A 27,678-nucleotide genomic window follows, 5' to 3' on the forward strand; every position below is an offset into this window, starting at 1 on the left:
GTACTTTTTTTATATTCGAAAAAATAAACAAAAAAATTATGGAAAAACTAGAATTTTTACGCAACTCTAATATTATTATTAAAATAATTGTTTTATAACTATGATTTATTGGTTACCTAAAAACTTATTAAATTTAATTTTTAATAATTTAATGCGATTTGTATAGGCAGTTAAAGTTTTCGAAGCATAAGAACAATAAAAATGACTGCATAGAAGTCATATTTTATACATATATGGTTTTACGTAGTACCTACATTCAGAATTTGTGTGAAAATAATCAATTTTGATTTTTAATAAGTGTGAGGTCGATAACTTTCTAATAATTGTTTGTTTTATATAATCTACATTTTATTATTATTCATAGAAAACTACTAACTATATTTAAATTAATGACTATAGGTAGCTTAACCTTAGGCTTTTTTGATCTTGCAAAAAATTATAAAAAATATAAGTCATTTTGCAATGTAATTTTTATTTTAATTCCAATACAATAATAACTTGTGAGAAATCTCGCATTGAATTATTAAGCTTTTTTAACTAGCAAAAAATGTTTTATTGACATTTATAGAAAAAAAAGTAGAAAATGTAAAATATTTATAAACAGCTTAAAAAGAGTCAGAAAATTTTTTTGCAAAACGAAATCCTAATCAATTTATTATTTTTGTCGTAATTCCAAAACAAATACTTGAAATTATAAAATATTTATATTAGCATTTACTTTATACGAGTAGGCAATAGGCATGATATAACTTCAAAATGTTTTGAATTTGTCTTAGTTATTTTTAATTTTTAGACACTGACATTTTCAATATATTTAATTTTTTCTCTCACAAATAAAAGTATAATGTTTGCTTCGTTTAAAAGCTTAAAAATGTAATGAACTTAAGATTCTTTGAAGAAGTATATATAAGGATCAATAAATCTAAAAAATAGTTAAACACAATTTTTTTTAAATACAGTTACTTAAGTTCAAGCTTGAACCAAAATTAAATATTTATAGCTATTTTGTTGTAATTTTAAAATACTTTTCATAAAGATTTGAAACTTAAGCTTATTATTATATTTTATATGCTTTACAACTTTCAAAATACATTTAGATGACTTTAAGTATTAAAGGTATCTCGTTATTGACTTGAAATAAATAATTAATAGAATATAAAACAATGGATTATTGCATAAATATAGCATATAGTTAATACTATATGTATATATTATATATTATATTTAGTGTAGTATATTATAATAATAATTTAATAAATTTAATGTTTTCTCGACAATTAATTGAATATCTACCGTAGGTATTAAATATAGTAAAATATATTACTATAATAGCTTTATAATTATTAATATAATATCATAATACATTTTGCTGTTAATTTTAATTAGTTAATACATATTAGATGTTGCTAGTCAAATAATAAAGTATAAAACGAATTCCCATAGAGTATTGAAATTATTAATTTCTTTTAATTAGGTACTATTTTTTAAATAACTTATATTAATTCGTCAGAATGCTAATGATATTTAAAATTAGGAAATATATTTTAAAATGAACTGAATAATATCTGAGTAAATAATTACTATTCTACAATCAAGTATTAACTAATAGATAATTAAAATTCGTTTCAAATACTTTTTAAACGTATATTTGAATAATACTCAAATACATTATTAAAAAATATATATGTTATACATCTCTGTATATTATAACAATATTTTGTGCATTTTTGGTCGACGTACAAAGGTTATACTTACACAGGTGTACAGGTGTTGTTGACATACAAATGCTCTTTAAGCAATACTTCAAACAAATACATCATCACATAACACGCATATACTTGTAGCCATGTAGGTACATTCATTATAAATTTATAATAACATTTTAAGGAGCTGTTAAAGTGAAACAAATCTCAATTTAAGTATGAATTGTTATTATACAACATTGTACAGATAGTATAATATCTTTTATTTGATGATAACAATAATAATAATTTATAAAAAAAAACGACATAGTTTCAGTGATGTGACTTACAAACAAACCTATGGATGAGATAATTATGGTGATTTTAAATAATTAACGATGGGTTCTTCAGTCTTCAATAGTTCAAATCATAGTAAAATATACTTCAGGGAATGATATCCATTTGGAGGCTAAAAGAAAGAGCCGTGATATCACCTTCAAAACGCTAATGTGGTTTAATATTTTTTTGGAAAGGTAATATATAAAGGTAATATATTTATGCAATAATCAAACGGTATTCATATTAAAATGATAAATCATTGCATACGAAAGAAGATTATATATAAGCATACCTATTATATAATTACAAAGTATTTATTTTACAATTAGTTGGTACCTAAGTTGAATTCATTTCCGCCTAAATTATTGCATTTGGAAATATCATTATGTGTTTATAATATAGTTTATTATTATATGTTAAAAATTTAAATACCTACGATTAATATTTTTAAATTACAAACTGTAACTCTTTGTATATCTATAATATCTAATTTTGTCCAAATTTCAACTTAAATTGTTTTTAATAAATCATAATATTAACATATTTTTTAAAAAATTATTTGGTTTCAATATACATTTTGTAGGGAACCTTGAATTCAATTTTCAAATCTTAGGTATAATAATTGATGATTTAATATTTTTACTTCAATATCTGATTTGAAAATTTTGACGAATTTTATCAACATTTGAACTTCAAATGCTTGTAAAAAATATTGTACCAATGCATTTTTATTAAAGCAATAAGAGCAACTTATTAACGTTATGTGAGATCTTGTTTTAAGTTTACAAGTGTTTTGGTAAAGGAAAACATTAAATATGTGATAACAAATTAATAAGTTACAACAATATTGTGAAGTAGGTATTATAAATATATTTTAAATGCCCATTTTTATAATTAGAGCAGCAAGTATTATCATTAAGATTTGTTGTAAATTTTTCGAGATATTAGGATTTATCTAAACTCTAAAGAATAGTGTTTGAATTCATTTATTGGCTACGAAAACTCCGTTCTGAATTTTAGTCCGCTCGTTATTTGAACTTGCCAGAACTATAATCTGAGATCCTTCTACTGCTGTCTAACATGCTTGAATGCGTTCAATCAAGCTTCTTACGCTTTGTTTCTTACTCTCTAAATTATAATATGCCTTACTGCCATATTGGGTAGTAAAATAACAAAAGTAAGTACCTATTACTATAGTGACTATAACGACGTTTGGCCTTAAGCGTTACTAAATTCGTTGTTTCATAGAAACAAAAATGTAATGGAAATAATGCATAATCGTTTTAATTTGTTTCGAGTACGTAGTGAATAAAAAAAATATTCATAAGTTTTTTTATTAAAAAAATAACCGGAGAAAAGAATGCTCTACTTCATTGGCATGAATACTTTTATAATATTATAAACTATTAATATATTTTTAAATAGTTCACTTTGCCTGTAATAGGTATAATGTTATTTCATATATTTTAAAAATGAATGCGGAAGTAAATTTTCAATAATTAACAATTTAAATTAAGTAAAACTTTTGTTTTGAGAGAAAAAAACTTGCTATTAAAATAATAATTTTATAGAGTGTGTAATTTTCAAAAGCAAAACGGTGTTCTATAATATCACGTAGATGCTCGAAGTAACTATTAGTAGTTTACAAGACAAAGCACTGGTTTATTTTTTAAAGTTTAACGTCTGAAAAGTAAAATTAATTAATCTTGCGAGTTTTGGATTTGATGAAAAACAAAATAACAATAAAAAAGTTGTATCCACTTTATTTAACAACTTTTTACGACGTATTTTGTGTATGCTTTTGTTTTTATATTTTTTTTTATTTATTCACTCATCATAAGACCTGTCGAGAGTGATAACTGATCAGCAGATTTATTATGTGAGTAGAAGGTTCGAAAAAAATGTACACAAATAATTTTGTTTATAATATTTATTCATATAATAATTTAAAAATGAAACACACGGTTGGTTCTTAATCAAATGACTTTATATTATTATAACTAGTTAAAAGGTACTGATAAACTAATATTCTATTGGCTGACATTTAAATACATATTACATAATATAATAATAATTAATATATATGCAAATAATAGTTTACATGATGGCAGTCCAAAAACAATAATATAATAATTAAAATAAATACAATTCTACACTACAAGCTATATTAGACATAGTATCGTAATAATACGTTTATTATAACGGTGTGCGACTATCTAAATAATTTTTGGTGACAAATCGACCAAAAGACGAACATTTTGAAACGTCAACGGCGATGTGTATTATTTAATTTGAACTCGTAAAACCGGCGTAAACGAATTTTCACTATCTTAAAACGCCGCGTAGGTACAATATAATATATATATATATATATATATATATTATATATATATATACATAAGTAGGTTTAAGGAATATCAAATAGTGTTGTACTAATATATTATAATGCGAACAAACTGAACTGCTAAATCTATCGTTTAGGTACCATTGCAACAGAGAGACCGCAGATAACACCAAACGTTCACCTATTTCAATGACGCGTCGAAGGGGATAGACTTCTGGAGCATGCAAAATGTCAAATTGGGAGTAGTCGAACTGCACAACTCTTCACCTAAACAAAAAATGTTCTACTCACACTCGGCTTCAAAAAAAGTAATGTTTGTATTGTACTCGATCTAATCATTCAATATAATAGGACTTATAAATATTAATTGTAATTGAATATTTTATGTATTTGTATACTAGATTATGTATTATTATATGCATGCGTGTAGACTTTTTTAAGTCTCTGTCAGGTAATTTAAAAATTGTTATAAAAGTGAACGTGCCTGAGATTTAACCGCAGTACACGAAAATTATACATTTTACGAATAAAAACATGTAAATGAGATGTTAAGTGGTGCTGTACACACCTATAAAGTGTATTTTTGGAGAGCAGTAATTGGAACGTTACGTTTTTTAAGTCCGAATGCAATAATTACATTTTTCTGTCCTGCAGAGCACGACTCGAGAAGTCTAAAAAGAATAAGTGCGTTTCAACTCGTAAACATAATCAAAATTAGAGATAAAATATGTTATTATTTCCATAACTGATTAGAAGGAAAATAGTTTTAAACAATTAAGCGTTGTCATATTTTTATAGACAGTTGCTAGTATTTTTTTTCAATTTTATTCTGAACGCTACAATTATTATCGGTATTTAACGCGCCTAGTCAATCACTATTATTTTATTTAAAGCAACGTAGACCACCTTAACGGTTTGAAAATTAGTTTTCGACACAAAACACGATATTATATGATATCGATGATATTATTATACTATATTATTATGTTACATCGAAATAGTATTCAACATCATAATGTCGTCAAATCGAGTACGAGTCTCGTATACCGATCGATGATCAAGTACACATCGCATACAATATAATAATATGCGCGCGTATGCCGACAGAAAACAACAACAAAAAACAAAAACACAAAGTCAAAGTCGCAAGCGTAACGGAAGTCGCGCGCACAAAGGCTTTTCGAGGAGCGTATTATATAATATAATATTATAGAACTGCCGGCGCCGCACGCGTGCTTTACGCGCGTGTATTGGTGTGTAATATCTTAGCGGGTCGTACTATTATAATACGGTGCGTTTTACGCAACATTAGTCGAACCCTCTATGTGGAGGTAACCGTGGTATACAAATTTTTGATACGGGGGGGCGAGAGAAAAGTGCCGCCTGGATGACGAAAATAAAAGTGTTCGCGTTCCGGTGAAATATTATGAACTATTATAAACACCGGCGACGCTGCAGCTCGTTGGTTATTAACTAATATTATACTATGTCACTAGGGGACAATTTTCTACGATCTTAAAAGCTCGACGGAAATTTAATCGTACAAAATATATGATTTTAATTGTATTATAGTGTACAAATTATAGGTACGCGTATTACATCGAATGTTCGTTGGGAGTGCTCAACGAGAGCAAACACGAGCCCCCTTCAAAAATAAAAAAAAAAATTTCTACTAAAATTAGTGCATAGTGAGATACTATGCAAAAAATCGGTTTTTTGACCGTAATAGTTGTTCATAAGTTCATTTATTTATCGTTAGTATGACGCCTGTTTGCAGTCGCGTATATAGTACATAGGTAATATATACCATATATTCTATGTAGATAAAACATTTAAAATTGTTATATGACATTTATATGATTAGTTGAAAAGAATACCCAAAGATGAAGGCGTTGAATTAAGGGTAAAGTACTTAATTGTGTTATTTGCGATAAATTTTTATTTTTTTGTATAACAATTATTTGTTATAATACTTATATTATAATTGAATTAAAAATATTGGTTAGGTATTTTGCAGGTTTTTCTCTATAATGAAATCATATATGATGAATTCAATCTTTACACGCATACTACTAGGAATACTCGAGTTGTATCATAATAACAAGTTATGATGTGTGATAAATATGGTATGCGATGCACATTTTTTTCTTTGAGGGGGTAGCTGGTTATATTTTGGGGAAATTCGATAAATATCTTTTTTGTGGTGTATAATGTTTACGCTGTGTATGGTGTATCTGATCAATGTTTTTAGGGTGGAGAAAGCAAAATATTTTTTTAGCTGCTTAGTCCCGCTTAGCTACTCCTAATTTTTATCTATGGGGTCGATGAGTGTACATAATATTGGAACTTCTGATTCGCGGCCAAAACGTGCACCTTCAACTATCATCGTAATTTGCGCCGTACGCGCAATAGGCGTATGTTTTATTTTACGGCCACAAAATAGGGGGGGGGGGAGGGCGCGCAGAATATACGATTTTTTTTTCTGGTTTTGGGGTTGTTATGGGTCTACTATATGATCGGCTTTACGCGATATGCAGCTCATGTCTGGACGCGATAGACTTACGCGCCACGCTCTCGAGCGCGTCTTTATCGCGGACATAGGTACACAACGATATACCTATACAGTGTGTTACACTCCCACCTAATCTCCTTTAACCTAACCTACTCATCTCGGCGTGGCGTGTGAAATCGACGAAAAATCGGAGAAAATCGTCAACGACGTCCGTCGCATCGCATCGCGTATATATATATAAACACATATCATAACTTTCTATCGATAACATAATATTATATTATTAGGTAGGGAGGTACCTATATTAAAATAATAAATTATTACACCGGGCAGCGTCTCGGCGGGCGAGAGGGGTTGCGGGGTGTGTGTAGGGTTGAGGGAGGGGTGGTGGGCAGCGGCAGCGGCGGCGGCAGCGGCGGACGTGCAGGCCTATCGCACGTTGTAGGTCTCCAACAGCTCCTGGACGGACAGGCAGTGACTGCACCCGTCGTCGTGCACGAACAGGCTGTGCGACACCAGCCCGAACTTGGGGTCGGGCTTCGGCGGCGTCGGGTCGTCGACGCACACCACGGACACGCTAACGGGCTTGGACGGCGGAGGCGGCGGCGGCTTGTTGTCGCGGACGGAGGCCGCGCCACCGTGATTGTAGCCTCCCCTCATGCGCTCCAACGCCTCGTCATAAGTGGGCAGCCCCGTGACGATCGTGTAACTGGGCAGCGAGTCGGCGTCGTGCTTTCTAGAGTTCTTTTCGTTCCTTCTCCGCTGGACTGCGGAAACACACAAAATCGTAACAATATAGTAACTGTTGAAATATAGGTACGTTATTATGACGGCGTTTATGAAAGTCGTTGGACTGTTGACGATCGTACCTGCGGTTATTGGTTACTTACTCAGTATTCGTAAACAAAATAACGATACACTATACAATCTGTATAAGGTTTATAATAATCTGCTTGGCTATGGGCCAGTTAACTTATTTTTTTAACTCATCATCGATGTTTAATTTATTATAGAAAAATGTAAGTTAAGTCGGTTATGTTACCCGAGTAGGTACTTGAAATCTAGCTTATGGCGAAGCTCTTTATACAAATTTCATGAGTATTTCATAAGTATAAATATATACCTAGTATAAAATAATACGTATAAGGGAAATTTATGGAAAAATTACAAGAAGGGAAGTCATCCGGCGATAGAACCCTATTAAAAGTATTAACTGAAGTTGTAAATCATTTAGGAGCATTTTTAAGAGATTACATCACCGACGTCTTTAAACGCTAAGCTGAGTTGTCTGGTAGATTTATCGTTGTACGCTTTGAAATTGATATATTTGGGAGAAATTGGAATTTTATATGGAAATGAATATGATTATTTATCGTTATTTAATTCAGAAATAAATACTACATTTAATACTTAGATATAATTTAAAGCTAAATTAAAGAATACAATATTATGCTTTGATAATAATAAGAAAGATAATGTATATTTTTGTACCTACTAGCTATAATTTTTTTTATAAATACGTTTTTTTTTTATGTTTATTCTTACATAATTGTAAATTATACTAAATGTTTAATTAGTGCATAAAAAACTGAGCACTGAATACAATAGTAATAACATATATTTTGAACGACTAATAATTTATTATTAAAGTATTTTAAGTTGCCTACATGGTATGCCGCACTCAAATACATTTAATACATTCAATACACTTGTTTTATCAGTTTTATGATCGATACCTACAATAATATAAAACGATTATACCTTATTGTTATTTTTCAGTTTAAATGCAACGAAAGAAAATTGGATCATTAATGTTTATACTTAGAGTTGATATAAGTAAAGTGTATGCTATGTGCATTGTGCATAATAATCAATAAGGATGACGTGGACATGTGGTAAAACAACAAGTTCTTATCATAATAAAATATGGTTAGCTTTTGCTAATCTAAACAGTGCACCCTGTTGTCTAACATACACCAAATTGGTGTTGAAATGACTCTATTGACTACAAAATTAAGTTTACAGGGTCTAAGTGCTTACCAGGGAGCGTCTTTTGAGTTTTATCAATTTTCAAAAGGTAGAGAAATATTTCTATCGGCTCATTTGTCCCAAAATATTGTTAAAATAATAAATACATTACAACGTTACTCACAAAAGTTATAACAAGAGTACAAGACAAATAACTTTTTCAAAATCCTAATATACAAGAAGTAACAATATAAAATGTAGGTACCTATTATAATTGATAAACCTTTATCTAAACTTTTTAATCGGTTCAGTTAGATAGTAATTAATATTCATATTAATAAATCAATAATTAAACAGCATTTTTACAAGAATATTTTGTTAAAAATTAATCATAAATTTTTAGAATAATAATTACACACTAATATATTATATATACACATTATTAATTATTAACATTTTGCTTTTACCATTTTATATAGCAGGTAATAATTTTTTTTGATTTATGTATATTTTACTCAAAGTATAAATTAACTATGTACGTTATAATTTATTGATTTTGTAAGATTTAATGAAAAAACGTAAAGAAAAATACATCAATAAAGATAAGTTAAAATACAGATACCTACCTATAATAATACCTATAACTATATAATTATAATATTCGATCAATATTATTTATTATAATATAGTTTATATAATATGAATATTGAATAATATTGAATATATTACACAACATGTATCCCCTTTCACGAATCAATATCTTTTAATTATATCCCATTCAAATGAAAAACGAACTTTTGAGAGGTACATAATATTTATCGCCAATATAAATATACAATATAATATAATTCAGACTACACCTTTCAAATTTTTTAATTCAATTTTCGTCAAATTTGTTTACTTTTATTACTTTTATTATTATCTACCATTATATTTTAATCTAAATTATGTATATATATTTTTTTTAGTCTATGAACTTGAGATTATCATAAATAAATAAATACGATTAAATATAACAATAAAAAATTAACTTTATAAGCAATATGCTTTCAAAGGATATTTTCATGAATCGTGGTATTGACTGTCAACCAGCTGTTAAAATTTCGTTTTAAAAATATTTTTTGGTATGATAATGTATGAAAATGATAACAATTTATTATTGTGAGCTCTAGAGCATTTTTGCAGTACAAAAAATTGACTGGCGTATACAACTTTATCAGCCCATAAAAACCCACTGAGGGTCAAATTCCTCTGTACCCGCTTAAACGAAGTTCCCGGCGTCTGCACAACATTATAATGCCTTACATGCAAGGCTTGATACCGAAATGAAAATGCTTGATATTAATTTAAATTTCACTTGTTGATATTTGTTTTTTTTTTGTATTTAAATTATGTTGATTTTTTAATTTTACGATTTTTATAATGACGCATAATAAGTATTGAACTGATTTTTTTTTGATTTGTTATTATATTTCTAACATGAGTTTTAATTTAAAATAACATTTACATTTTTACGATTATAATTTTGATTTCTAACAACTATCAAACGATTATTGTTCGCGAGTGATCCATATTCTTTATTACGCGTCACTGTAAAACGGGTTTGAGAAAACTAAATATTAGTTAATACTCATTATATGTAGTTATTACTTACCGATGAAAAATATTATAGAAATATTGGATATCGATTTGTATTTTTTCTATTTGAAAATAAATTTTAAATATCGTTAAAAAAATTTCGATTTTGTTATTACTTTTAATATTTTGGATAATTTTTAACGATAATTTTTTTATATTTAAATACAATTTCAAGCCCTTCAGCAATACATTCTAACCATTATTGATATTATAACGATTCGAAGGAAAAATGCAATAAATGGTCGGAAATAAACTCTTAGTGAAATAAAAATTACACAAATTATTATTATTATTGTGTGGTCATATTCTACGAGTAGGCATAACAAGGCCACATGACACGCGTACTATACGTACACTTAAAATACTCGTTAGTTACATTATATTTGGTGGTGCAATATAATCATATAGATTATAGTGTGCTCACACTGCTCACAGTGGGATATGGTTTTCAAATATCGTCTTACTTTGAAAAAAAAATATCAAACCGTTTAATTTTTAAATCGGTACGTCTTAACATGACAATGTGTATGTGTATGTCGGTTGGCAAAACAATTTAATTTATTTTATTATTTTATCATACGCTACCTATTTGATTACACGGTCAATATGGGGAGGGGGGGGGGGTAAAATAAATGTACAGTTTACTTAAACGCAAATAGAAGGGTTGACTAAGGGGTAAGCTCTCCAAAAACTCAATATTTTATACGTTATATATTTATAATTTTTTTAGGAGGTTTTGTAATATGAGAGAAGGTTCAGAAGAGTGTGGAATGCACCTGATATTTTTGATTTTGAACTAATTTAAGTAGGCAGGTAATTATGCACATTTTTGAAAATAGGAGCTCCATACACCATTAGAATTTATTAAAATAAATTAAAAAAACTGAGCGAAAGGGTGGTGCAGCAGTTGTTGCGGTAATCTCCAATAATGGTATGTATTGTGCAACGATTAAACACACGCGAGTGCAGCTGCTCTATTAGTTATATAAATTATACGAGCAAACGTATAGTGTGAAACATCATTAATCGACTCGTTTATGGATACTTAAACGAAAACAAGAATACCATCAGGCTTAGTATGACTGTGTGAGTAATGATTATGAAAAGAGCAGCCGCACATCAAAATGGTTATATACGCGTAGATATTTAATCGTAATACTATGATGAATTAACGATCAGCTGTTTTTGACGCTGATCGGGAATTATATAGGCACCAGGCTTAACTTATTTTGTCATTAATTAGTTATTGTTTGATTAGGAAAACATTTATTGAGGACTTATATTCGCTGTAATACGTACCTATATAGGTAGATTTAAGTGTAGTACGTCCTATCAATGTTCAAAATTGAATACAAACGGGGTTTAATATTATAAATAACGATTAATAATACTTAGAATCCCATAAAAGTATTTCCAAATAAATTAAAAAAATATACAAAAAAAAAACATTGCAATTTACAGTTAAATTGTTAAAAAAATAATATTATTGATTTTTTAATTGAATTATTCGATGATATAATATTATATAACCTTTGATTATAATCTAAATTCATAAAAAAAATAAAAATAAAAAAAAAAGATTAATTATATAAGGTCAATTTGCAAGGCTGGAAAACTATTTTTTTTATTTGTCAAGTTAGTTTAACATAAAAAATATTAAGTTAAATTACATTTTTTAACTTATAAATAATGTTACTAATTAATTAGAAAAAAAGTAATAAAACTTTGTTAAAAATCTGTTACATTATTTTTTTAATTAGTAATCTACTATGTCAAAACACAATTAACAATTTTGATAAAATTATACACATATATATATATATATAGATACTCAAATACATAAATATATGTATAAATACATAATATAAAAGTAATTGACAACATTTTAAAAAGGTAGGCCAATAATAGAACCTTATACAAATTGAAATTATAAGATTATTTAGGTTTATTTAAATAAACCATCACGACACTACATACTCTTTAAAGTTTAAACGTCGAACTGTTAGTGTTCTTTCGTAAGGTTTGAAATTAATACATGTTTGGGTCAGATACTCAGATTATAATTTTATTATATTTATAAATAATACTATTTTCTGACGATTATTATTATATTCTTCGTAAAAACAGTTGCTTGTAGGTACTCAACAAAATATATTTTAGATTTATGGGTTTTATGTAATAAGGAAAAAACAATTACTTTAACGAGACGATAAAATTCAAGTAGTTAGTAATTTTATATTTACATATTATTGGAAACAAAACGTGTACTCATCAAATTAAAAATTGTAGTTAAAAAAAGTACTCAGTTAAAAGTAAGTTAACTTAAACATTAATTCTTCAGTTCAGCTTTGTCTGTATTTGTACCTACTATATTTTATGTTTATGAGATTATTAATTATATCACCGTAATCGTACAACCGATCGACAACATGCAGTTACCGCACGTATCTGCAAGTGCTTATCAATTCAGTTAAATCGAGTTAAATTTATTATATATATATATATAATAGATCATTATATTATATATAAGGTAAACATGTCATACAATAGATACTTGAAGTTTCAATCGAATGTTTATTATTGTATTTCATATATATATTTTATAAAAGGTTTAGGAAAAAAAAACTAATGCATTTTTGCTACAAAATCGGAAATAACCGCTTAACGAAATAATATGGTATTAAATATGTATACATAATATACACAACGCACATAATACGGTCCATAGAAATAATAATAATAATAATAGAGTGAAAATAAAACAATTTTCAGTATTACGCGTAATTAATTGTGATGGGCTCTTAAAAAAAATTAAGCGCACACACCAGCAGCAGCTTATTCAACGCTCGGCCGCGTAGCTAAATAAAGTATAATACATACCTACAATCTACATACATAATTTGATTTCAGTCATTAAATAAAATTGTCGTGTTTTGCTTTTTTTAAATAATAATATAATATATTATAATATTATTTTAATTGCTATCTCGTTAACACATTCTTATACGCGTGTAATAATTGCTTTGTATACGTAAATAACATATAATATAAAACTATTATAATAGTCGCCGTACATCACGTGATGTAATGTGTACCTACATATATAATATACTCAATGTACCGTAATGGCATTAAGCACAATACCGAAGACGAAATGACGATTAAATTATATATTCATTTACTATACAGTACACAATACATGTGTATAAGAGCTATTCCAACGAACGAATTCATAAAATGTTTTGTATTGTCGCGGGGCTTATACTTTTCATGTTGTGTACCCGAAACCCGCAGCCACCTTCCCTACTGCCTACCCGGTGGTAATATTTATTTTTGAATGCATACATTATAATTATATACATTATGATTACAATATAATACGAGTATAATGTAGAACGTATTGTCCAATAGAAATTTGTCCGCGCGTATGATTTCAATTTGATTTCGAATTAATATTTTATTCAAACGAACAAAACGGTAAAGAGACACGTGAAGTGGAAAAAAAGTAATCGAAAATTACAATTTGCGCGCATATAAGTACTTGCCTCCTCCTCCACATCACTTACACGCCTTCGCGGACGTTTTGGTATTGGTACAATCACGGTATCTATTGTATTAGCCCACGTTTTAATTAAAATTTAAATGTCAATATACTATTTAGTATTATTTAATATTATTATAATTCATAATTAACACTGCAGTGGTTGCGCGGGTAAGTGAAATCAATTGAAAATCTGTTTTTTAAACGGCACGGTCGTTAATGGTGTTATCGATCACAAAGCCATCACCAACAGACCAACAATAAAGAAAGATACATGACATTCTACATTATAATATTATATACAGGGTGATTTACAGAATATTTCCATTTTTATTTTTTTCAAATTCGGATTTTTGAAGTTTTTAAATGGGTATATGTTTAAAGACCATATTTTCACATTCTTGAGATTTTTTTTGTACTACTTAAGGAGTGTTTCGTGAAATTTCAAACATCATTTTAGTAAAAATTGTTTTTTGGATAATTTTTTTAAATGTAACCTAACCTGGCTAACTACCTAATAAAAAATTCAAATGAAAAGTTTCTTAGCTATTAAATTGTTATAATATTAAGAATGATAAGTTCTTAAACAACGGTTTTACAAAAATATAAAATGTATTTAATATATGATCTAGTATTTTTTGCCTATTACTTGGACCATTTTTACAAATTACAAATGTTGATAGACTACTATTAATAACAAAAATGTTCACATCAACATAGTGCCTATATTTTCCAAACGCATTACTATGAAGTATGAACCTATTATTCTTAGTATACACATTTAAATAACTAATAAATTAGACATTTGAATTTTGGTACGTTAAATTTTTTAAATAAATTATTCACCAAATAATTTTAAATAGACAAGAAAGGGGTGCAATTTGAAAATTAAAAGTTTGTTCACCTTCAGAGAACACTCCTAAAGTATAAGCCTCAAAATTTTGAATTATATTATTGGAAATAAAACGGAGTGAGTATATGCTCTGCATAAACTGTATATACGCAAATATCTGTACATGGTTTTTTAATTGATCTAAATCCAATTGGTAAAGATAATAATAATTGTTAAACATACATTATACATTTATACCAGACATAAACATGAATAATTATCGATTGTTATTTGTCTTGATATTAATTGGAAAATATTTGAATAATAGTCGGGAAAACAAAATTATAATTGTAAATTATGCTGTACGTTTATTATTCACTTTACTCATTAGATATAGATTATCTATTATATTTATCGTACCATATAAATAAGTGGTAGAGTTTGCGTGGGTGTAGAATATAGTATATAATATAATAATTGTTTAACGGTAACAGATCGAGGTTGTTTAATCAAGTCGTTGCTTGTAAAAAAAATAAAAATAACCAAAAAAAAGGAGTGAAGTATTAGGTAACCGGTGTAATCTGATGTAAAGTAAGGTGTTGAGTGTAGTACTTTGTCATTAAGATCATGGATTAAGCCATTGCAATGTATGTGTTAAATTTAAATTCAATGATAAATCATCGCATTACACGAACAACGATGTGTCTGCTTTATTACTAAGTATTTATTTCACTATAAGTAATACAGTATGTTGTATTAGATCTTACGTAAAAAACTGTATTTAAAACGTCATGATATGTATAAAATATAATATTATAAGTTAAAAGTTTCAAGTATCGCCATTGGTAATGAAGAATTATTACGAGGTACATCATTGTATAAAATTTTAATATTTTTTGATCCAGCGAAAAAGCTATAATGTATACAAAATGAACAATATGTATATAAAATAAAAAAAAAAATACTAAAAACAATAAATTGAAAGTTATTTCAAATGTCTACAACAATCTTGAAAAGAGTCAAAATATTTTAGAGTTTTATAAAATCTAAGACTTGTTTGCTTTTGAGTAATGGAAGAAAAATTTAATTTTGTCGAATCTGGTTCAGTAAAAACTCAAGTTTTTATTCTGTTTATTTTGAAAAGTAATAGCAAAGTTGAAAATTATAGCATTTATATTGCTCCAAACGAGGCGATATTAGAAAAAAAAACACACACACACACACACACATCATTGTAAAATCAATAAGTTAATTCAATCGCTCCACTCTCAGAATCTATAAAACGGCTAATACATCGTTTTATAGTATTTTAAAACGTCGAGATTTCCACAATATTGCAATAATTTATCGTTCGTACGAGTTTACGGCGTACAGTCCGACACTCGCTGTGTAGTTGTTATATTATAGACTATTAGAGGAACACGCGCGAGGTCCGTATACGACCACAAGAAGTAATAAATAATAAGAAAGGAAAACTCAACTATAAGCTCATATATAGGTTCCTACACAGGGAGGACTGAAGATCGTATTGATGATGATATTTTACCTTCGTTCCATTGAACACATTCGTCCGTGAACCTAATAAAATAGTTATTGACCCTTGCGGTGCTGTGAATTAACCTACATTCGTTGTGACTATTGTAACGATTCGTATCTATAATACCGCGGTTTAACCTCTGGCTCGGCGCGTAACGATAGATTATAATATCGATATATTATTACTGTATAATGTCATCGCGCGAGAGTAGGTATACCTACTCTCTGTATAATGTTTTCGACAATATTTTTACTCTCCGATTTGCAGACCGCGATGAATATTGTTTTAAACCGCGTGGAAACCATGTGTAACCGTGATGACAACCTATATATACATAACGCGTAGGTATATTAGGTACCTATAATATTGTATTGTTCCCGATTACATTTTATCCAAATGATTTTTTACACGCACAGTGTAGGTAATGTGCGAAGACCTCGAAAAGTTAATTTAAGATATAGGTACACGGAGACTAGTGTATATAATATATACGAATAAACTTCAACCGAGTCTATGAATTAGTAAGTCGTGTCACTGTACATACTATAAAGTATAAATTATTCGTAAATATTAACAACCTACGCCTAATTGGTTTTCAGTATCGTTTTTTTTTTTTTTATTATAAAAATAAATATTATCAACTAGAAGTGTAGATATAGGTAGATACGTATATTAAATATACCTACATTTTCTATAAATACATAAGAGTCAAAATTAATTGAAGTAAATATACGCGACTCTACGTTTTTATGAGATAGACGTCCTATTATAATTCATGTACCTAATAATATTGTTCCTTAAAAAAAAATCGAAGGACATTAATAAATATTCATTAAAAACTAGGCAGTTATTTTAAGCCGCTAAGTTTCAGTCTCAAGTTCATTGAGAATAATACATATACAGCGTGTTGACGTTATTAGGTAGGTACCAGTAATTAATATTTCAGCTGGATGACCTAATATCGAAATGAGATTTACGAAACGGAAACAAAGTATTGAATTACGTATTTTGAGAAAATATTTTAACCCTTTATGGTACGTGCATGTGTAACAAATATTTTTTTTTTTTTAATGACAACATCAAGTTTTTTTTTCTAAATAGCAAAATTGGCGAAGTTAAGAGAAGTCGAAATATATAAATAATATAATTATAAGTATTATTTAGTGATTATTTACATCATCTTCTCGGTGTAAAAATAGTAATTTCATAGTATCATGTTGGATATCTTGAGTACAAAAATAAACATGATTAAAATATCAATAAAAATAACCAATTATTTGTAAATTTCAACTTGGTTCTAACTTTGTCAACATAATCTAAAAGTAAATTGAATTGCTCAAGCACTTATCAAAAGCGTTAATACATTAACATTTTCTTAAAATGTGTACCATATTCTGTAATGACACTCTCAAAATTTAATTTTCGTTTGGGGTCATCCAGCTAAAATATTCAGTGGTACACTAATCGTAGAGATGGGTAAAAGGAAAAATTTACTGATATATTTTATACTCTGTACTTTTTTTTTACTGTTCATAAAATCAAGTGACCCCTCATTTTAATTGTATTCATGTGTACAATAACTTTATTTTAATACTATTTGGTTTACGAGTGTAGACAGACGTGTAACACATAATATTATAATATCAAGTAAACTAAAAAATAATATTAGAATAACATACCTACTTATACTATTGGTATTAACTATTTATTACCTGATATAATCAGTGATAAAAATATTATTGAGTTTATAATAAATTTATCAAACAAAAATATTATTCACTATAAAATACATATAAAAATGATTTACATAAATTTACCGAACATTTTTTTACGATACAAAACTATAAATGTGACACATCACATGTAGGTAATAAAATATGTTTTATTAATTCACACAGCATCGTCATTTGTTCATTTTTGCGTGTGTTGATATTTAAATAAACATCGAGATGTGCAGCCTGAAGGAATTGACCACTCAAAATAAATGAACTGTTTTTGGTGTCGAGAAACTGACAGGTAGGTGTGTATTGCGAAACATAATGGCATCGTTACCGAGCCACAATTTCGCTTATTTTTATTGTGGTATATACTCATATAATAATATATTAAAATAAATTCATTTTGAATTCACAATATTCTCTTAAATATAAAATAATTGTATTTTTTTTTTTTAAGTTTATCTCTACTTCAGTGATATCCTTGTAATGTACATGACTAATATTTACTAATAATTACATATTCGTGTGACGTTGTCGAGACATTACACCATTTTAATATTATGAGTTGTATACCCACATACCTACTGATTCTACTGATTATGACGCGTAAATGAATGCCTGGTACATTTTAAAAACTCGATGAAAATAAAACCTGGCAAATCGTTTAGTGTATAGTGTGTTTCGAGTGGGAGTATAACATGTTTTCGCCAAAAATGTACCTTGCCATTTCCCACCCAATAGTCGTTTCCACTAAATGGACATTACCGGTTCCATAATTATACATATCTTTACAAAAACAATTTTGGATATAAGGTTGTGTTTCACTTATTTTTGTATAATTAAAAGATAAAATGTTTGAATTGCACTTGTTGTTTCATTCATTGCATAAAACTTATTTATTGACGAACATCGATCAAGGAGGTCGGTTTAAAAATAATTTGTATTTTTTATGTATAAAACTTATTGTTTGTACATTTTTTTAATAGGTAATAATAATTAAATAAGTATTCGCTAGATAGAATTTAAAAATAATAATATAAATATTTATAAAATTGAAGAATTAGACTATTATCTTGGACATATCCGGTTTTTATTAATATTTGAACTATGATGCAAGTTATTAAAAGTTTTTTGCAAGTTTAAAATTTTCATAATTAGCTTCTTAATCAATGTACTAATAGCAGCCACAGATAAATATGTGTTAGATAAATCATACTTTTACGTTTTATAATAGTTAATTCATTATAATTTTAAAAATAATAGAGTAAAAAGAATTAGGTATTATGAATGTAAAATTTGCTGTTTTGTCTGTTTGTAAAAGTAGACAACATAATAATATGTGATTATGGCGTCCTCTTAGGAGGATATTTCTTGTACATCTCCATATATAGAATTGTTTAAAGCCATTGTACAAAATATTCTTTGTACTCTTACATAAGATTTTATTATTACTAATTTCTATATTTTACAACGTTACTTACAATTTAAATAGCTTTGCGAGTGATGACTAAATGTTCTATACGAGTACATTGGAGTGTATTTTTACACGATCTTAACCCATTCATGCCTCCTGGATAGCTACTGCTATAATAGTAATCTCAAAAGTTGATGTTCATTGTACATAATATATAATTACTGCTATAAATCGTTAAAATAAACACAATATTGTGATAATAGAAATAATATTTTCAAAGATTTCATATATGAGAACACTGCCCCACTAGACTCTAGTGACTAGAGAACTTAAAAACATTGGGCATTGTATTATTTTTACCATTATTTCTTCGTTATTTTAGGTATTTCCGTCAAATTTATAATATTCGATATTATTATTATTATTTTATAACGTTACAATATAATAATACAATATTTATCTATGCCATATCTTAGAACCACACACACTGTTGTTGATATAACTACCGCTAAATTTCAAAAGAAAGGATTATTATATTAATTGTAAAAATTGCACAAAAAGAAAACTAGAAAAAAACGGTACCAATGTAAAGAATTCAAAAAACCTTTGTGTGCGGAGACTATTGCTTTGAAGTTTGAAGAATTTCATTGTAAATAACATTAAGTAATTTTTTATTATTTTATTATTATTATTATTATTATTATAGTATGAAGTTAATAATAAAGATAAACAGATACCTATATATATATAATATATATATATATTTTACTTTTATTTTATGAATGTTTAATTTTAAAAATGAATAATCCAAGTCTATTTTATGAGAAATTTGTTTAGATAATTATATAAAAACACTTTTTTATAGCACTGTAGTGACATATGTACTTAAAAATAAGAATGTAGAGTATAAACTACTATACTAGATTCTATGCAGTAATTTACAACTACTCCTCTGAGAGTATATAATATTTTTGTTAAATTTTTTTTATTGTCCACGTATATGTTAAAACCATTAATTTAATCTTTTTAAGAATTAATTGATAATTCAACTTAAATAAGCATGGTTTTAAAATGAAATAGGTTTCAATCAACTCACAATTATTGCAAATTATAAGAATCTTAACGATACCTGATTTTATACAAATAATAAAAAAAAGCTTATTTGTTTATCACTCAATAAGCATATATTATAATATAGATAATTAAATGTGATTGTATTTTTTTAAACTTCCCTATTTTTCATAGAGTAAAATTTTAGATTTTGGACAGAATATAAGTAACGTTGTGTCGTTTTATTTCGAATATTTTATTATTATGAAGCTTATAATTTTGTCTCTACATTCGAAGACTTGATATTTGAATAACAAGGTAAATTTATATCGTTTATTCAAATAATATTTAAAAAAAAAAAATTTAAATTTGTTTTATTTGGTAAGTTTAGCTAAAAAATGAAGTGATTGAGTTAATTTTATTTCAACTTTATTTTTAGATAAATTTTGTTAAATTCTCAGATAATAATTACAACTAGTTATATGATTTCCATATTTTAATTTACACCTAATTACTTTTTTATTATTCCACATTGATGATGTACATACATTAAGATATAATATTTAATTAATTTCGAAAATATTTGCTGTAACCGGACTTAAATTATGCCTACATAAGTAATAAGTATAGTAATAAGTATTAATAGAATTAACAATAATCGTATTGCAATCAATTTAAGTTCAATAACACCACCTACCCTATATATTATACCCAAACAGTAGATACTGTCCTGTACCAAGAGTATAACATTATAATGGGCTTTAAACGAACAACTTACAGTTCTCGATATTAACCATAACCAGTATTTTATGCAAGTTCCGTGATATTGTTTTCTTTATATCTCGAAACAATATCCTTAAGCAATGTGGTGAAATACATCCGGAATCAGTTAGTTATATATTTCGATATTGGGATTTCGTGGAAAATTAATGGGAAGTTGTAACTGCGTGATGATGGTATTATTATTATTGGCAAACCTACTTGGAAATTAAACGGAACACTAACACGCTGTGTACACGGATTTTTGATATTACAGTCAATAAAAATAACAAGACAATCCAAATACACTAGTCCTTGAAATTCCTCCATTGTAAATATTTATACACAAATGCGCGAATAACGTCATATTATTATATTATAGTTTCTCGTTTCATTCGTGTTTGTTTTAATAGACAACAATAATATTGTTGACAGGCGACAGCACTATTATTTTGATCGTAAATCAACTGTATTTATTAAATACTTAGGTATGTATATTTGATATTTATGTATTATGATAAAAAATAACATTTATTTATGCATAACGCGATACATATCAAACAGATTGTATTTCGACGCGTTCTCTTCTCGGTGTTTGTATAGGACACTATTATAGGTACCTACCAATCGATCTGCATTGGCGCGATACTAAAGCTCAAACATTTTGTGAGGTGATGAGGGACTGAGGTTCCGGCAAAAGTTTTCCTAAAAAATAACCCGTTGGAGCTTTATCCTCATTTCCCTTTTCACTGTCAATTGTTATTAAAAAAATAATATATCACAAAATAATTATTTTTACCCTATAGTTACAATTTAATTTTATTATTACTAGGTATAACGAATGTGTGGTTTCAGGTTTTGTTTACAAATTGAAAGTCAGATATTTCATCATTCATCATTTTTTTTTTTTTAACGTGTATATATTATATTTTTAATTTTGGCTGGATATGGTGTATTATTAGAGTTATCCACAATGAAATAAATAAAATATAAATAAAATTCGAAAACAAATCACAAATTATTAAACAGTTAAAAACCACAACATTTTTATGAACTTATGTATACTACTGTGATTTTGTTAGTGTAGATAAGTGTTGAATATGTTCGTGTTACGTGTAATATTTTACTGTGCCATCTGCATTATTATTATTAATTTTGAATTTAATTAATATTATAGGACTTTGAAGATAAATTTATCTTTAACGATTTATGAGTAATTTTTTTTATTGGGGGGGGGCAAGCCCCTAGCCTCATCTATAGTTACAAATTAACAATACGGTGATTGATATGATGATGATGGTACATTTGAGGATTCTGAAATCATAATTGTCTAAATAGATTTAGGTTGATTTTCTACGTTTTCATTTGTTTTTCTTGAGTGTACAAAAAATTTGTTTTTTGTACAATCCGTACCTTGGTACCCAACATTAAATGGAAATATTATTATAACGTCTTTTATTTTATTGAGAAATCAATAAGCTAGGTATTTTATTACATTTGTAGACCGTAGTATATTTAATTAACTCTTTTAAAGAATATAATGTACGTGATACATTTCATACATCATTCAAGTATCAAATAATTAAAATATTGTATTAATTATATAAAATAAAACGGATAATAATCGACGAACGATTAAGTTCAATTTATAGACACAATTTAAAGTTACTGACCAACAATTATCAAATTGTATACTTGGTGATACACATAGGTAGGTACACGACAATATTGTGTATTATTGCAATAGTTGTGTTATTAATTTTAACAAATCCGATAAACTAAACGCGTTTCTAAATTAACTAAACATAGGTATATCATCATACTACTGAAATTAGATTTTTGTTTTAAATACGTTTATTTTAATCGTAAATATTATAATATATTTTATTAAACTATATAATTAAGTAATGTTACGTTATATGTCGAGATACTATATAGATAACACGGCCATTAATCATAGATATAGGAAAATAAAGCTATTCGTACCTATTTGTCACAGTAAAAAATAATTAAATCTGGATCTACCAAAGACAATAAATCATAAAGAACTTGCAGGTGCACTGCCTGTGAGTTTTTTTTATAAAAAAAAATCTATAATTGATTACACATAGTACCTAAATCGTTCAACTCTCTTAATAGGTATAAATAATATAAAAAAAGAACATAAACTTATGTTAATGTTAATAGACGAATAAGGTATTCATTATTATTACCATTGTGATCTATAAGTTATGTTAAGTTATATTAAAATATATATATTATATATTTATGTATGTTTTAATAAAGTTTCTACCTATATAATGTAATAAGTAAAATCACCAATATTTAATTTCTATTTTTTACCTCCAACACACACTATTATAAGAGGGCGATGAAGCTTACCTAATAAATTTTAAAGTAATTAATTATATGATTAATTAATAATGTTAATAAATGGTTATATTTTTTATGAGCAGCTTTTCTATTAGTATTTATCTATTTACCTATTTACCTATATAGTAGGCATGCATATTACTAAGACACTTAGTGTTGCACTGTTATAAACATGTTATCAAAAAACAGTAAAATTATTAATGTCGCTATAACGAGGTGATCATATAGGTAAATTATTTTTAATCGTCTATTATCTTGCATTAGGAGTAGATAGTATAATTTTAAGTGAAACCAATTTTTTTTTTTTTTTTTTATAACAAAATATAGGTATATACTTTGTTTTTGTATAATTAATTGTGTGCAAAAAATATTTACTTATACCTATGAATAATTCATATTTTATTGAAAATAATAATTAATTATACAAGGGATAAATACACTAATTTTAGATATAAATTATAACAAAATTATAACTTTACAGATTCCTTTTAATTCGATTTTATCGTATTTCAAACATTTTCAATCTTTAATTCAATTTAATGAAAAGTGGAGTATTACGCAATACGTGGATTTCCTATTCGTTATAATAACTCCGACGTAAATAAGTATTCAACTTAATATTATGATGATTTCTCAGAAAATGCAGTTTATGTTTAATTTTATTTTTACGTTTGATAATATAATTATAAATATTTATGAATAATTCTTAAATAAAAAAACAATTGCGTAATTCAGTGACATTAGATATCACTATAGACTAGATACTAAAGATACTTAGTACCTAGATAACATATTATTTTATAAGTTAGTAATTAATAATTATATCATTGAGTTAATGATTAACTTGGTAGTTTATTATAATCATAGAAATTAGATCCTGTACATAATATTATCTACAGAAAGGACAATATTAATATATGTGGTATCAACTAATATATATATATATTTATTTTGATAAAGGAAAAAACCACAACTACATGAAATGTCAAATGAATTCTTAAATATTAACTCTTTAATGTTATACAATTTAAAACAAAAATATATTTTATGATTTTTTAAAAAATATTTTGGCATTTGCAATATTTTTTTTGCTCTAGTTATTGAATAGATCATGGTAAGTGTCGAGGTGATAGATAGCTTTTCCAAGCAAAATTTTATATCTGTTATACATCATACATCATACATCATAATTTACAAAATAATAATCAGGAGTTATCAAAGAGAAAACGGTGAGGGGATTATATTCACTATGACATTTTTTTCAATATTTATACATAGGAAAAAATAATATTTTTTTTATAGGTAGGTAACTATAACAAAATTTGATAAAACTATTTACATTTTTTTTGATATCAAAATAATTTTTTTTCCACTAATGATAAAAACAACTAATTCTCATAATCATGTTTTCTGGTTAAATTCAGTTTTCAATAATATATATACATATTATTCACTTGGAATGTACTTAATTTAATTAACTTTTTTAAAAATCCATTTTTATTAGTAGTTGACTTCTAGCTCAGATTATACTTAGCTGTAAACACTATTTCCACGTATATACGTAAGTTTTCGATAGGATTTTGAAAAAAAATACAGAATTATCTGTGTACTGTTTTTTTTTATATTTTTAACAAATAATGAAGTTATACTTTTATTTTTTATTAAAAAGTGAAGTAATATCAGTACAATTGTATATGACTAACGAGTAAAGTAAGTACATTTTATATCTAATAACATCTATGGACTATGACCTATAATAAATAAAGTTTACCTATCTTAATTATTTTTTAAAAGTAACTTGCTCAATAATAAAGTATTTTATTCAAATTGATCATGGTTTTAAATAATAAAAAAACGTTTTCCTGTTTTCATTTTTATTTGTATTATTGTGCATTACAAGTGCCATGTTCGAAAGCATAATGCCTAAAAAATTATATTCACCCTTCTCCTCCTTCTCAACATGACAAAATCATATGTTTGCCACTGAATTTTATAAACAATACCTATGTATCTACTATTAAACAAGATAGACGTAAATAAGTCGATTAACACAAAATATAATAGTACTTATAAATAATAAATTACCCGTTTAAAATACATACACTATTAAAACCATTAATAGTTGTGAATTTTGAATAAAAATAATTAAATTATGTTCTATTGTCAGCTATCCAAAAAAAAAAAACCCATTAGACTCATACGAATATGAAAATATTGTATTTTATTGGTTGATTTTCATAATAGTATTTTTAATTACTAACCTTGGACGTTTATGAGGTGATTGTAATAGAAATATAATTAAATTATCGTACAAAATTTATGGAATAATTACTTTAGATATACCAGAAAAAAACCGATTCTATTGTAATGTATCATATCATAACTGACATATAAGTTAAGTCTGTATAGTTTTTTATATTTCAATTTTGAAATTTAAATATTAATTAACTATTATAGTCAATAATATATAAATAATAATATAATTCTATATAGGTATTCAAGTTCTATGTTTTTGGTAACAACGAGCTTTTATATATAGAACTTTATTGTCCGAGTGTTTTGAAAAATTTCTAGTGTTAAGTATAAAATGTTCCTATCAACTCTATATACGTTTTGTCAGCTTAGAACAATATTTATAGTTACAGAATACTTGTAACAGATAACTATAAAGTATGATATCCCCCGGTGTTTGCACTACAACAAGTGACGATAGTACTAGGTATATACACGAAAACTCCATTAAGAGGCACTTGCGCCGAAATAAAGTATGATTTATATCTAAATGTATTTACCTATAATCTATATTATGTAAAAAATATTGCAGGCAGGACACACGATACGAATCGGTTGTTAAATGAATATAATAATAATAATAATATAATGTATCACCATAGACAATATAATATTATATTTAACGCTCTATTTCGTTTATCGATATTATAAGTGAACCTACGATTAGCCGCAATATTAAGTGACACCAATGTTGGTTTATCGTTTAGAACATAATTTCTGAGCTTTTATATTATTATTATTTAGGAGGTAGCAATATTTTAAACGTTCTACTGGTTATCGTGTCATATTGTGCTACGTTTGGTCCAAATATTAATCTACAAATCGATCAAAATTGCTATGTTTCGAGTGAAGCAGAAAGAGAAAACAAATAATGCGCTGAGTTCTGCTATCCTTAAATAATATAATATGTTAAACCAACATAAAAAAAACATGGTTTTTGCAATAACTATATAAATAGTTAACTATTTTATAAGTGATTAACAATTAATATATTATTAATTGTAAATTTATTATATTATTTAACAAAATATTATTAACAATTAAGAAGTGAAATACATCTATTTCTGTGTAAACTATATCATGTATAATTATGTAAGAAACAATAATTGTCTTTATTACCATTATGATTTATGCTAGAGTAATAACTAATAACTAATATATTATGATTGATTAACAAAATAACAATAAAAAATTAAAATATGTAAGGTTGTGTAATTGATTTACATAATATATTGGAGCGTGATATTTTTATTATTACTATAGGAAAATTCAAAGTTCCGTTTGGAAATTATAATTGTGAACTTAGTGATGGTTAATAAATATCATTACTATTTTTTAGGATTTTTATTAGGTACTTTGTTTTAGTATTAGGTATAATAAGAGCTTTTTTATATTATGAAGTTTAAATTCGAAATTAGTAAGATTTATAAGTATGTTAAGAAACGGAAGTTAACTATTTATAATTAAAAGTATAAAAGTATTTTTAGTTAAAAAGAATGAGTTGTTTTTATAATTTAAATAAATAAAAATTGTGGTGAAAATTTAATTTGCATATTATTATTTATTTGAGATAAACATTAAAATGTACCCTTTATTATATTTAGCGCAAATTACATACTAATATAACGTCATCGCCAGCACGTCAAAATGTGTCTGTACCTTATAAATGGGAAATTTTA

The 27,678-nt window shown here is 26.6% G+C and overlaps 1 protein-coding gene across 5 annotated transcripts in view; it reads right to left on the minus strand.

Annotated features, from left to right (window-relative positions):
- Positions 1-3,936: 3,936 nt before the first annotated feature.
- Positions 3,937-27,678, minus strand: part of LOC114119646 (uncharacterized) — a 69,234-nt gene continuing 45,492 nt past the window's right edge. For 3 of the 5 annotated variants that reach the window (XM_027981272.2, XM_050205549.1, XM_027981274.2), the window contains exon 3: positions 5,242-7,644. In XM_027981272.2, coding sequence (XP_027837073.2) covers positions 7,307-7,644 — 338 coding nt within the window. In that variant the 3' untranslated portion in view covers positions 5,242-7,306. Of the gene's footprint in view, positions 4,633-5,241; positions 7,645-27,678 lie in introns of those variants that run through there. The other 2 variants (XR_007605544.1, XR_007605543.1) reach the window with 2 other exon arrangements.

This window comes from Aphis gossypii, chromosome X (assembly GCF_020184175.1).
Source record: "Aphis gossypii isolate Hap1 chromosome X, ASM2018417v2, whole genome shotgun sequence".
Lineage (NCBI taxonomy): Eukaryota > Metazoa > Arthropoda > Insecta > Hemiptera > Aphididae > Aphis > Aphis gossypii.